Consider the following 12,173-nt stretch of genomic DNA (forward strand, 5'->3'; position numbering starts at 1 on the left):
TAGACTTCTGTGCTAGTCATAGTTTGTCAATAACGAACACCATGTTCAAGCATAAGGGTGTCCATCAGTGCACGTGGCACCAGGACACCCTAGGTCGGAGGTCAATGATCGACTTTGTAGTCGTATCATCTGACCTTCGGCGGTATGTCTTGGACACTCGGGTGAAGAGAGGGGCTGAGCTGTCAACTGATCACCACCTGGTGGTGAGTTGGATCCGCTGGCAGGGGAGGAAGCGGGACAGACTTGGCAGACCCAAACGTACTGTGAGGGTCTGTTGGGAACGTCTGGCGGAACCCGCTGTCAGGGAGGTCTTCAACTCCCACCTCCGGGAGAGCTTCGACCAGATTCCGAGGGAGGTTGGAGACATTGAGTCTGAATGGACCATGTTCTCCACTTCCATTGTTGATGCAGCCGTCCATAGCTGTGGCCGTAAAGTCGCCGGTGCCTGTCGTGGCGGCAATCCCCGAACCCGGTGGTGGACACCGGAAGTAAGGGATGCCGTCAAGCTGAAGAAGGAGTCCTATCGGGCTTGGTTGGCTCATAGGACTCCTGAGGCAGCTGACGGGTACCGGCAGGCTAAGCGGGCAGCAGCTCGGGCGGTTGTAGAAGCAAAAACTCGGGTCTGGGAGGAGTTCGGGGAGGCCATGGAGGAGGACTACCGGTCGGCCTCGAAGAAATTCTGGCAAACCGTCCGGCGCCTCAGGAGGGGGAAGCAGCTCTCCATTAATACTGTTTACAGTGGAGGTGGGGAGCTGCTGACCTCGACTGGGGATATTGTCGGGCGGTGGAAGGAATACTTCGAGGATCTCCTCAATCCCACTGTCATGTCTTCTGCAGAGGAAGCAGAGACTGGGGACTTGGAGGTCGATTCGTCCATCACCCAGGCTGAAGTCACTGAGGTAGTCTGCAAGCTCCTCGGTGGCAAAGCTCCGGGGGTGGACGAGATCCGCCCTGAGTACCTCAAGTCACTGGATGTTGCAGGGCTGTCCTGGTTGACACGCCTCTGCAACATCGCATGGCAGTCGGGGACGGTGCCCTTGGACTGGCAGACCGGGGTGGTGGTCCCTCTGTTTAAAAAGGGGGACCGGAGGGTGTGCTCCAACTATCGGGGGATCACACTCCTCAGCCTCCCTGGGAAAGTCTATTCCAGGGTACTGGAGAGGAGAATCCGGCCGATAGTCGAACCTCGGATTCAGGAGGAACAATGCGGTTTTCGTCCCGGCCGTGGAACACTGGACCAGCTCTATACCCTCCGCAGGGTGCTTGAGGGTTCATGGGAGTTTGCCCAACCAGTCCACATGTGTTTTGTGGACTTGGAGAAGGCATTCGACCGTGTCCCTCGCGTCATTCTGTGGGAGGTGCTCCGGGAGTCCCCCCGGAGGAGCTGGAGGAAGTGTCCGGGGAGAGGGAAGTTTGGGCGTCCCTGCTCAGACTGCTGCCCCCGCGACCCGGCCCCGGATAAGCGGGTGGGAATGGATGGATGGATGGAATGGATGGATGGATGGTAAAGCTTGGTTTAGGCTTCTGCGTCGCGGCGACGCCGTACCTACGCCGTCGACGCAGACCCCTACGCGGACCCTACGCCGTAGCCTGACGCGCACCTCCAAAAAATCCTGACTACGCGTCGCGTCGACGCGTAGTGACGTGAACGTCGAGGACTGTGATTGGTCCGTTCAGAACGTAATTTTCGGTTCAGTCGCAGCCCTATGGTCGCAGCACAACAACACCGCCATTTTCAAAGTTTCTGTGGTGAGAGCTACAAGAAAAACTGGACCAAGCCGAAGAAAGAATTATCGAGGAGGTACGCAAGTACGACCACCTCTACAACTCCTCTTCGCGGCAGCAAGAGCCCCCGAAACCATACAAAGACACAGCCGCACCCCCCTAGCGGCTTGGCGGTGAATTGCGGAGCAACGCGTTCCGTCGACGCAGAACTACGAATGCTCAGTGACGGCGTAGGGTGTACGCCGTAGGTACGGCGTCGCCGCGACGCCGAAGCCTAAACCAAGCTTAAGTCCTTCCTCTGTGGCAGACCAGGAGCGGTGGGCTGGAAGCTGGCAGCGGCGCCTGGGGACCCAGTTCCTTTTGTCACCATTGGTCAGGTGGTGATCTTCTTGCATGTTTTTAGTGGGGGGATTTTATGGAGGATACCCCAGGTGAACACGGGGAGAACATGCAAACTCCTCACAGAAAGGCCCCTTTCCCCGAGCAGCAGGCACCAGTGGCATGTTGGAGGACATGTGTAATTAAATAAATTAAATCCCCTAAACCTGACAACACATGCATATGCATGCAAGTGGTATTAGTAAGGTGCCAAGAAACATAACAATGCACAAATAAAGGCAATGAGGGCTGCTGTCAGTAACAAGGAAGGAAATGCACTCAGTTGATTTGTTAGACCTAAAGGATACAAACAATGATCTTAACTTCTGGCTGTGTGTACTAATGTGAAGAAGGGAGATAATTTGACTACTACAGCCTCATTTTGATGTAAAAAATGAAAATTTATATTGTGTTTTTATAAATATATCAGATTGTTTAATTAAAACCAAAAACTAGGCCCATTGTAATACTAGTAAAAGTGTTTTAATACAAACAAAATCATTGTTGTGTGTGTGTGTGTGTGTGTGTGTGTGTGTGTGTGCGCGCACTCAAAAAATCTCAGTGTTGTTGGTTTTAATAAATCCTCTTTTATTGATTTTACTCAACAAATGTATATTTCAAAGTCTAATTGAGTCACTTCTGCTGTTTCAATGAAAAAATGTGTCTTGTCAGGTTTACACAATGGCTCTTTGTTGAGTCAATGCAACCCTTTTTCAGTAAAACACAAGTCGTTCCAAAAGTGAGGTAGATTGTCCCTCTATGGCTGCCGTATATTCACGCAGCACACCACTGTTCAACCACCAAATTCAACTCACCTGGCGCCCAGCCAGCAAGTGCATTTTGAATGAATGTCGTGCTGACTGATTGAGTCAGGAATCCATGCTTGCTTGGAATCCATTATCATCCTTCGAAATACCGGTAAGAAAACTTTTTTCTGGTGGTGTAATGTACATGTATTTTATATAAACAATATATAATATAAACATTGGTATTTGCTGGTTTTGGATTTTTGTAATAATGTTAACACTCGAATGTCTCAGCTAACTTTTGACTTCTGTGAAGTCTTGTGGGGGGGGGGGGGGGTGGCGGCAGGAGACAGTGCCGATCGTTTACTCCAAAGAGCTGGCTCGAAGAGCCGTTTTGTTAGTGACCAACACATCACTAATTCCTCTGGTAATTTCTTTGTGTGAGAATACAAGGCGTGGCATGTGAGCATGTGAATGGGTTGAAATGCGTGTGTCTTACGCCCAATGCGTCACACTTGAGAGCCCTGTGTTACAATTACCACAACGTTAGCAAGCTAAGTTCTGTTTTAATGGGAGAAATCTTCATCAGTAACCTGCTGTGTTTTTGCTTGAGTCTGTCTGGCCCATAAATTAAAAATCTTTTTTGGTTATATGACCATGGGAATCTATATTTACTCTAGTTCTTGACTAATGACTAAAAATATAAGAAATATATAAGAAAAAGTTGTGCTGTGGCCTCATACTTGGATACATTTCAATGGATTTGTGCCTGACTCAGCATGTACTGTAAAATAAATAATAAAATTCTACTGTGGACATTGATGAGTTAATTGTTTTTGTGGAATGTTTCTGTATAACTTACATGTCAGTGAAGTGTTGTTCAGTCATCTTTCCTCTTCTGGTTTGCAGAATCACCGAAAGGAGAGCTTGCAACCTCAAAGCACTTGCTGTTTATCTCAATGAAGACCCAGAGAAATTCATAAAAGAATATCTGGTAAGATGTCCCAATTATTCTTTTAACGGTGTTAGTGGGACATGCAGTGTTGGATTTGGTGCAATTTGGACATGCGACAAGTTCAAAATTAAACTTTGAATAAACAAGAGAATAGTGCTCTGTGCATGTACATTTCAGTGAAATGTCTTTCCTTTTTCTGTCTTTTAGGATGTAAACTCTGATGCATGGAGCGATATGGAAAAGACTGTTATCAGGATCTACATCATCAAACACGGTCCACCAGAAGATGTAGGGATCATAGTTGAGGATGTCATCGTGCTCCAGGAAAGAGTCCTGCAGTGTAGTTAACTCAAGTAAATGAAATGTTTTTTTTGTTTGTTTTTTGTTTTTTTTTCCCTTGTTTTTACATTTCTACAAAAACCCTTTGAAGCCTAAATAAAAGCAGTGGTTTAATTTTGGTGAAGACAGTGTGTGCGACTCCTTTTTGTTCATGAACATTAGCGTTTTCTATTTAACATAGGCAGGCATTTTCTAGGCTAAATGAAACAAATGAGTTACTTAATAAGTAACTTAACTCAATAAACAACTCGATTATGCATTTATTTGTTTTTAAAGATTAGTTTTTTGGGCTTTTCGCCTTTATTGTGACAGCGATAGCTGAAGACATGACAGGAAAGAGGGCAAAGAGAGGCAATGATACACTGCAGAGGATTGACAGCCTCAGTGCATGAGGTGCACACCCTACCAACTGAGCTATGGGAGTGCCCCTCAGTTATGATGTTTGTTGTATTGTTGTATTGTATTCTTCTCATCATTCTATCATTAGTCGAACATACCCATATCACGTCCATAAAAATGAAATAATGTAGTTAAATTATATATACCCAATACACTCATGTATAATTCATTTGATTTCATATATATATATATATATTTATTTTTTTTTTAATTTTACAGGAAAGCTTGGAGTACATCTTCCTTATCATCTTCTCTGTTGAGTGTTTCCTGAAGATTGTTGCCTATGGATTTCTTTTTCATGCCGATGCTTACTTAAGAAATTGCTGGAACATTTTGGACTTTGTTTGTGTATCTGTTGGGTAAGTTGATAAGTTTGTGTTGATCCCACCTACTTTGCCATTCACTGTTGTGAATGGCAGATTAGAATGATAATAGAGAGAGAGTGAAAGAGAGAGGTTGGGGTCGGGGTGGACAGGAATGCAATCACAGTAACAGTAAGAGCTTAATAGACTTTTAACTATATGTGGTATATACATATTTGATATATTTATGTATGTGATATATGGACATATTAGTAACAGTAACCGTATATGTCCATAATACAACACAATGGATCTAATAATAATGGAAGTATGACTGATAGTAATAGCAGTTGCTTGCACTACTTGGTGAGGTTTAAGCAACAAAACCTACTTGGTCAGGTTGAGGCACAGAAATTTGGTTAGGTTGAGGCAACAAAATTACCTGGTTAGGTTTAGGAAAAGGTCATGGTTTAAGTATGACAGTCATATAAATTACTTATGTACATTAACTTATGTACATCACTTAAAAAACAATAAACCTCTACATTTGGTTTCACATGGGATGCAAAGCTGGTCTTCTAAGTGAAAGCCCTGTGTTTGTCCCATCAACCATCCCATCTTCCTCCAGAGTGAGTGAAAACGGGTTGATTCTGTGGGTCACTGATGACGTAAACTCAACATTTCCTGTTGCTGCTTCTCATCAAAGTTTTCCATCGACAAGCCAGTGGGAGGCCATTGTTAATTACTTGTGCTTACACTCCTCAGTGACTGATATCTTCATGGGAATAGACATTAAACACATTCTAATGCACTCACAGTATCAAAAACATCAGATCAGTGACGTAAAAATTCAAAAACTTCATGTGGCTTCACTGCCATGTGATTCCCAGATGCCCTTGTTTTACCCGAAACATCTACTGTTTTGCTGAATTGTATTTTAAGTCTCAAAATCCAATGTGTTCTTATTTCCTTTTTTTCTGTTTTTTCTGTTTTACTCAACACATAGGTCTCACTTCTCATTTTACACTTTTGATTTGTTGGCACATTCACTTTATCTGGCCAATGGTTGCCATCATGCAGGCCCCAGAGCCATACTTTCAGTTGTCATCCCATAGAACCCTTAGCAAACCCATGATGGGTGACTGTCCTATAGGCCCCGTAGCAAACCCTTCTTGACTAACTACCCGTGCAGACCTATTCTCATCGAATAACGGTATCTACAGTAATCGTTTTACTTATATTTTGCCTGTCTGCTCAGATCTTCCCTTACCTTACCTTTGGTACTGTCTCAGCTCGGGCAGATACACACTGCGCAATAAGTATTTACATATTTTTTGGAAAAAGGCTCTGCTTACCTTGTTTTTGCTGCTGCCATTGATCTGAATAGCAGCAGCTCCAAGTGTCAGGCCCTTCGAGTTCCTCCTGGCTGGCTGGCCAATTCAGTGTGGAATAGAAATCTTTACCAGGGGAATTAGCACTCAAAGTCTTCAGTGTTCAATGTAAAATAGGTGTTAATGCCTTAAAGCAGGCACAGTAAAACCAAGATGGTCCCAGGGAACAACTGAATTAGAAACAAAAATCACATACTACATCTAAGTCCTAGCGTTGAGCTCAAACACAGCACAGCTCCCATCACTATTCATCCTTGGCCTGGCTCAGCTTGTCAAGACACCATTATTTAATCTCTCTCTACTTTTTGATGCTGACACTGCTCAACAACTGATATTTTCATGGGAGTGGACATCAAAAACATTCCAGCACCACTCAGTTACCAACACCATTGTCTTCTAAAGCATGCTCAGAGTGTGTAGTACTGTGGGTCTTGATCATGCATATATGATTAAAATATGAGTAAAATATTTCCCACACTGTAATACGTTCATCAAAAAGTTAGCAGAGTTTTTGTTACCCATACTATTCTACAATAACAACAGTTGACACTTGTTACCAGGCCAGTGAGAACATTTGGCACTATTTGGTCAGCAGATCAGTTTTTTGTTCAGTGGAAAAGCACTCACACTGTGCCAACAGTTGCCATTGCTCATGGCTGCTGGGCACAAGTATTTCCATGACTATCAAGAAATGGCTTAAAAAACATTTACACTCTGATGTGTCAATTGCCTCTAACACAGGCACCACATAAAATGTTACTTAAGCAATACAATTCTTACCTGGAGTTAGGCAGGCTGCAGTGTTAAAACGTTAAATTCAATAAATAAATGAACAAGTAGTGGAACCAAAGGACCGATCTGTAGAAAAGGAGTACCTCCCAATTCCCTTATTTGATTGTGCCACAGAAATTCATCTGGTCTATCATGTTGAAGGTTGCTCCAGTTCCCTTATTTCTGCTTGAGGGAGGGAGGGAGGGTGCCTCTCTGACAAGACATGAGCAAGGATGCATGAGACCAGCCATTATGCAAGTGTTTTACCAGACTGACACAACACTTTTTTTTGATTTTTTAAGTGAATGGACTTGAGAGAGGAAAGAACATGTCATCCTCTCTACTCGCATCTCTCAGTTACATCTTCAGTAGGTATAGGACAAAGATTCCTGAAAATGATGTAAGTGAAGAAAACATGGATGCAAATGAGGGAACTGAGATTTACCAAGGAGAAGCAGAAGTGTTATGGCACTGGCCAATGAGCATAGTCAGGAAGTATTCTTACCACTTTTTACAGTATGTTCTGGGAATGTTGGCAACCATCTGATACCTCAATACCAGAGAAAATATCTTGTGTTCTGTTTCTATATCTTCAGCCTGTTCACTGTGGCTGTGGATGCCATTAACCACATCAGTGGAGTGGAGGCTCCAGTGGGAGAAAAAGGTGGTGGCTTTGACATGAAAGCTCTGCGGGCATTCAGAGTCCTCCGGCCACTCAGGCTAGTCTCTGGAGTCCCAAGTAAGTAACTGGTCTATACTGTTGAATTGGAAATTTTGTAAAATTACATTGTATATGTTAATGTCTGAACTCGTGAAAGTGTCTTGTTACTTGACTTGATACCGGGCCAGCAATCTGGTAAAGACTGGGGAGGAGATCCATGTTTTTTATCCTGTGGTAGATGACTGTGGACATTTTCTGCACCTGTGGTAGTAGATACAGCATTAGGAGCATGTGTAGATGAACTGAGATTGCAGGGAAAAGCCTAGTGTGTTCTACAGCTTCTGGCAGTCCTCTGAGTGCTACATTGGCTTATCTTATGTCATTAATTAATTTCATTAGCGTATTTTACTAACAGTTTTCAACCTTTGAGGAATGATTACTTTCTTGAAGAGAAAACACACCGTGGTGCATCACAATTCTGATTTTCTTAGGAAGACAAATTTGGTTTATTTCAATGTGCATCCTGTTTTCCCCCATAGGCCTGCAAGTGGTGATGAATTCCATCCTGAAGTCCATGCTGCCACTTTTTCATATCACCCTACTGGTCCTTTTCATGGTCACCATTTACTCCATTATGGGACTGGAGCTCTTCAAATGCAAAATGCAAAAGACCTGCTACTACAGAGGCACAAGTACAGTATGAAGCCCATCTGCGTTATGTATGGCAGGAATGCAAGGGATGCACCAATCTGATTGGTGGATTGGGGCCAATACTAATCTTATTTAGATTGCCATTTTTCATTCGTCCCCATCAAATTCTTATGTGATAGCAGTAGTAGGCTTTTACTAGACCACAAGTGCAAAACACTGCACTGACATAATAGATTTAATTATATGTACTGCTCAGTGTAATATTAATCTTCACCTCATCTAGCTTTGCTGATGGACTAGCAATTAGAGTTAAAAAAAGAAAGAAAGAAAGAAAACACAATGACAAGGTGCCACACATAGGTGATTTGGGTAGATGAGGCCTAAATCCGAACCCAAGTTAAAGTAAACTAACCCTACTGTAAAAACATATGTGCTGTCATGTCTCCTCTAAAAAAAAAAAATGTTACTTGGTCTGGAGGTGTATTTTCAGAAGTACATATTCTACTGAATGATCACAGAAATATCATAGGAATACTATAGCAATACTACATGCAGCAGTGTGTCTCTATGATCCTTGCGCTCTTATTACTTGTCACTTTGACCATGAAGGTGTCACTACTATGTAGAGTATATAGGCTACAATATAGTGTAAAATTAAATCCCCTTCTTGCCCCATCTGGGGCGGTATTGTGCCACCTTCAAGCTCAGGTCCTCTACCAGAGGCCTGGGAGCTTGAGGTTTCTGCGAAGGATCTTGGCTGTTCCCAGGAGTGCGCTCTTGGCTTGGTCGTTCTGGATCACCTTTGGAGGTGTCTTCCACCTTGATCCTGGAACCTCCAGCCCATACTCGGTACAGATGTTCCTGTGTACGATGCCAGCCACCTGGTTATGACGCTCCATGTATGCCGTTCCTGCCAGCATCTTACACCCCACTGTTATGTGCTGGATTGTCTCAGGGGCATCTTTGCACAGCCTGCACCTGGGGTCTTGTCTGCTGTGGAAGATCCCGGCCTCTACTGACCTTGTGTTCAAGGCTTGCTCTTGTGCAGCCATGATCAGTGCCTCTGTGCTGTCTTTCAATCCAGCCTTTTCCAGCCACTGGTATGTTTTCGCTATGTCAGCCATTTCCTCAAGCTGTCGATGGTACATGCCATGCAGGGGCTTGTCTGTCCATGCCAACCCTTCTGGCTCCTCCTTACTGGGCTTCTGCTGCCTGAGGCATTCATTCAGCAGGTCATCATTGGGGTTCATCTTCCTGATGTACTCCCATAGGCTTGCTGTTTTCTCCTGGATAGTGGCTCTGACTCTCACTAGTCCGCAGCCTCCTGTCTTCTGCTTAGTGTATAGCCTCAGGACCCTGGACTTCGGGTGAAACCCTCTATGCATCGTAAGGAGCTTCCTTGTATTGATATCAGTGGCTTCCATTTCTTCCAGTGGCCAGGATATTATACCAGCAGGATATCTGATTACTGGCAGGGTATAGGTGTTTATTGCCTGGATCTTGTTCTTGCCATTCAGCTGACTCTTCAGGCCTCTGAAGGTATTTGGCTGTGGCTGTTGTGTTGCCTGGTGAGGTGAGTGAGGGAGTCAATGTTATGCTCACTCTTGGCATACAGCTTGATGTTATCCATGTAGAGGAGGTGGCTGATTGTAGTCCCACTTCGGAATCAGTATCCAAAGCCACTCTTGGTGATGATCTGGATGAGGAGGTTTAGGCCTATGCAGAACAGCAGGGGGGACAGTGCATCTCCTTGGTATATACCACATTTGTTGCTCACTTCTGAGGGTTGGCTGTGAGTTGGCTCCCAGAATTGTCTTCTGTAACCCCATCAAGTTCTTGATGAAGGCTTTAAGTGTCCTGTTGATCTTATACAGGTCTAGGCACTCCAGTATCCATGTGTGTGGCATCGAGTCATAGGCCTTCTTGTAGTCAATCCAGGCTGTGCAGAGGTTGGTACTTCTGGTCTTACAGTCCTGGGTGACTGTCCTGTGAACCAGTAGTTGGTGTTTGGCTCCTCTGGTGTTGTTGCCAATTCCTTTCTGTGCTCTACTCATGTACTGATCCATGTGCCTGCTCATCTTAGCCACTATGATGCCTGACAGGAGCTTCCATGTTGTACTCAGGCAGGCTATAGGCCGGCTGTTGGATGGTACTGGGCCCTTCTTGGGTCCTTCATGATCAGGACTGTACGGCTTTGGGTCAGCCACTCTGGGTGTGTTCCTGATCTTATCAGCTGATTCATCTGTGCTGCCAGTCGTTCATGGAGTGCGGTTAGCTTTTTGAGCCAGCAGGCGTGGATCATATCGGGCCCAGGTGCTGTCCAGCTCTTCATTTTTGACACAATAGCTGTGTCCCAGTTCAGGGGCTGCATCCTTCGGAGGACCCAGCCTACACGGTCTCCGGAGGCTGGGTCCTTCGGAGGATCCTCCGTCGGCCGCATCAACTATCGCTAAATGGAACGGTCTAGCCTTCGGAGGATTTCCTGATTGCGTTACGACGTCATAACTTCTTCCCTCCTAACCCGGGACAAACGTACAGCTCCTATCGCTTGTAAGAGGCGCGAAATGTAGCCTATTATACAACTTACAAATGCACCTGATGTGAATATCTTCGCGTCGGACGGTTCACGCCTCCGTGTCGTCCATTCATTTCTGATAATGGACACCTCGAAGGGCATTATCCTGCTTTACCATGGTTAAGAAAGAAATAAATATTAAATCAATTATTAATACGTTAATGTTGTTTTTTTACCGTTAAAATCGTAAGTTTTTAACAAGAGGCGACTGAGTGGACTATTTAATATCGCTTGTTGTGACGCGTTGCCAAGGTAACCGGCTCTGGCCACAGAACCTGCAGCTCGGTCGGCGCAACTGTTATATTAGGCCTAATCAGTGGAGGGAAGTGACCAGGGTTCTAAATTAACACCCGCCAACCCGCCAAATGCGGGTTAAAATTCATATTGGCGGGTGTAAATAAAAACTTACTAGCCAATTTGGCCGGTAATGCATTAGGCAATCATGTCAGTCAGAGCCGCTCTACAGTTCTTGGTCATTTGTCCCCCGGACAGTCCGTCCTACATTTCCCATGAACACTGTCGTAATGCTACGTGATGACGTACAAGACGCCCATTGGCTGTGCGCAGGCACACTACAGTTTGTAGTGCAACCGGCGCGAGAAACCACGGAAACGCAAACACAAAGAAGAAGAGGAAGAATGAACGGCGGCGTATAAACTGTAAGAAAGGAGACTGAGCTAGCTAAAAGTAAAAAGTAAAGTTAAACTAAATGCGTGGTTGGGACAGACGTCTGGGGGCGAGAAGAGGAAGGAGGCAGGGGATGAGAATGTCGACAAAGCGTGCGAAACGAAGAAAAGAAAGTTTAACGCTAAATGGCTGACAGGTCGTGAATGGCTTGTGTTTGATCACGAAAATGCCGTCATGTTTTGTAAGGATTGCCGCATGTACACGAAAGAAAAAAACAAGACGAATAATTTTGTGGTGGGGACTAATAATTTTGAAGTCGAGGCAGTAAAGGACCATGAGTGCCCAAAGTCATCAGGAGAGCCTAAGGAGTCTGCAATACTGACTGCTGCACTATTTGTGTTTTCTAGTTGTACATACATAATTCAATTTATTACCAATGCAATTTTTTGCAAGTGTTTAAGTCATGGCTGTTACTTATATATATTTCTTATTAAAGACGGGAAGCAGAAACACTTTAAGTTGAAAGGAAAAATACATTTTATTAGGAATGTAATGATACTAAATACTGGAAAAATGTCTTTTATAAAATAATAAATCTGGCAGCATTTTTTGTTTGTATAAATTAAATGTTTGCACTTTCTGTGTATATTTTG

General features: G+C 44.4%; 1 protein-coding gene across 1 annotated transcript in view; it reads left to right on the forward strand.

Annotated features, from left to right (window-relative positions):
* The window catches only part of LOC143335425 (dihydropyridine-sensitive L-type skeletal muscle calcium channel subunit alpha-1-like), a 236,725-nt gene that overhangs the window by 47,195 nt on the left and 177,357 nt on the right, over positions 1 to 12,173 (forward strand). The window contains exons 3-5 of the mRNA XM_076754846.1: positions 4,762 to 4,901; positions 7,603 to 7,745; positions 8,207 to 8,359. Coding sequence (XP_076610961.1) covers positions 4,762 to 4,901; positions 7,603 to 7,745; positions 8,207 to 8,359 — 436 coding nt within the window. The remainder of the gene's footprint in view (positions 1 to 4,761; positions 4,902 to 7,602; positions 7,746 to 8,206; positions 8,360 to 12,173) is intronic.

This window comes from Chaetodon auriga, chromosome 2 (assembly GCF_051107435.1).
Source record: "Chaetodon auriga isolate fChaAug3 chromosome 2, fChaAug3.hap1, whole genome shotgun sequence".
Classification (NCBI taxonomy): domain Eukaryota; kingdom Metazoa; phylum Chordata; class Actinopteri; order Chaetodontiformes; family Chaetodontidae; genus Chaetodon; species Chaetodon auriga.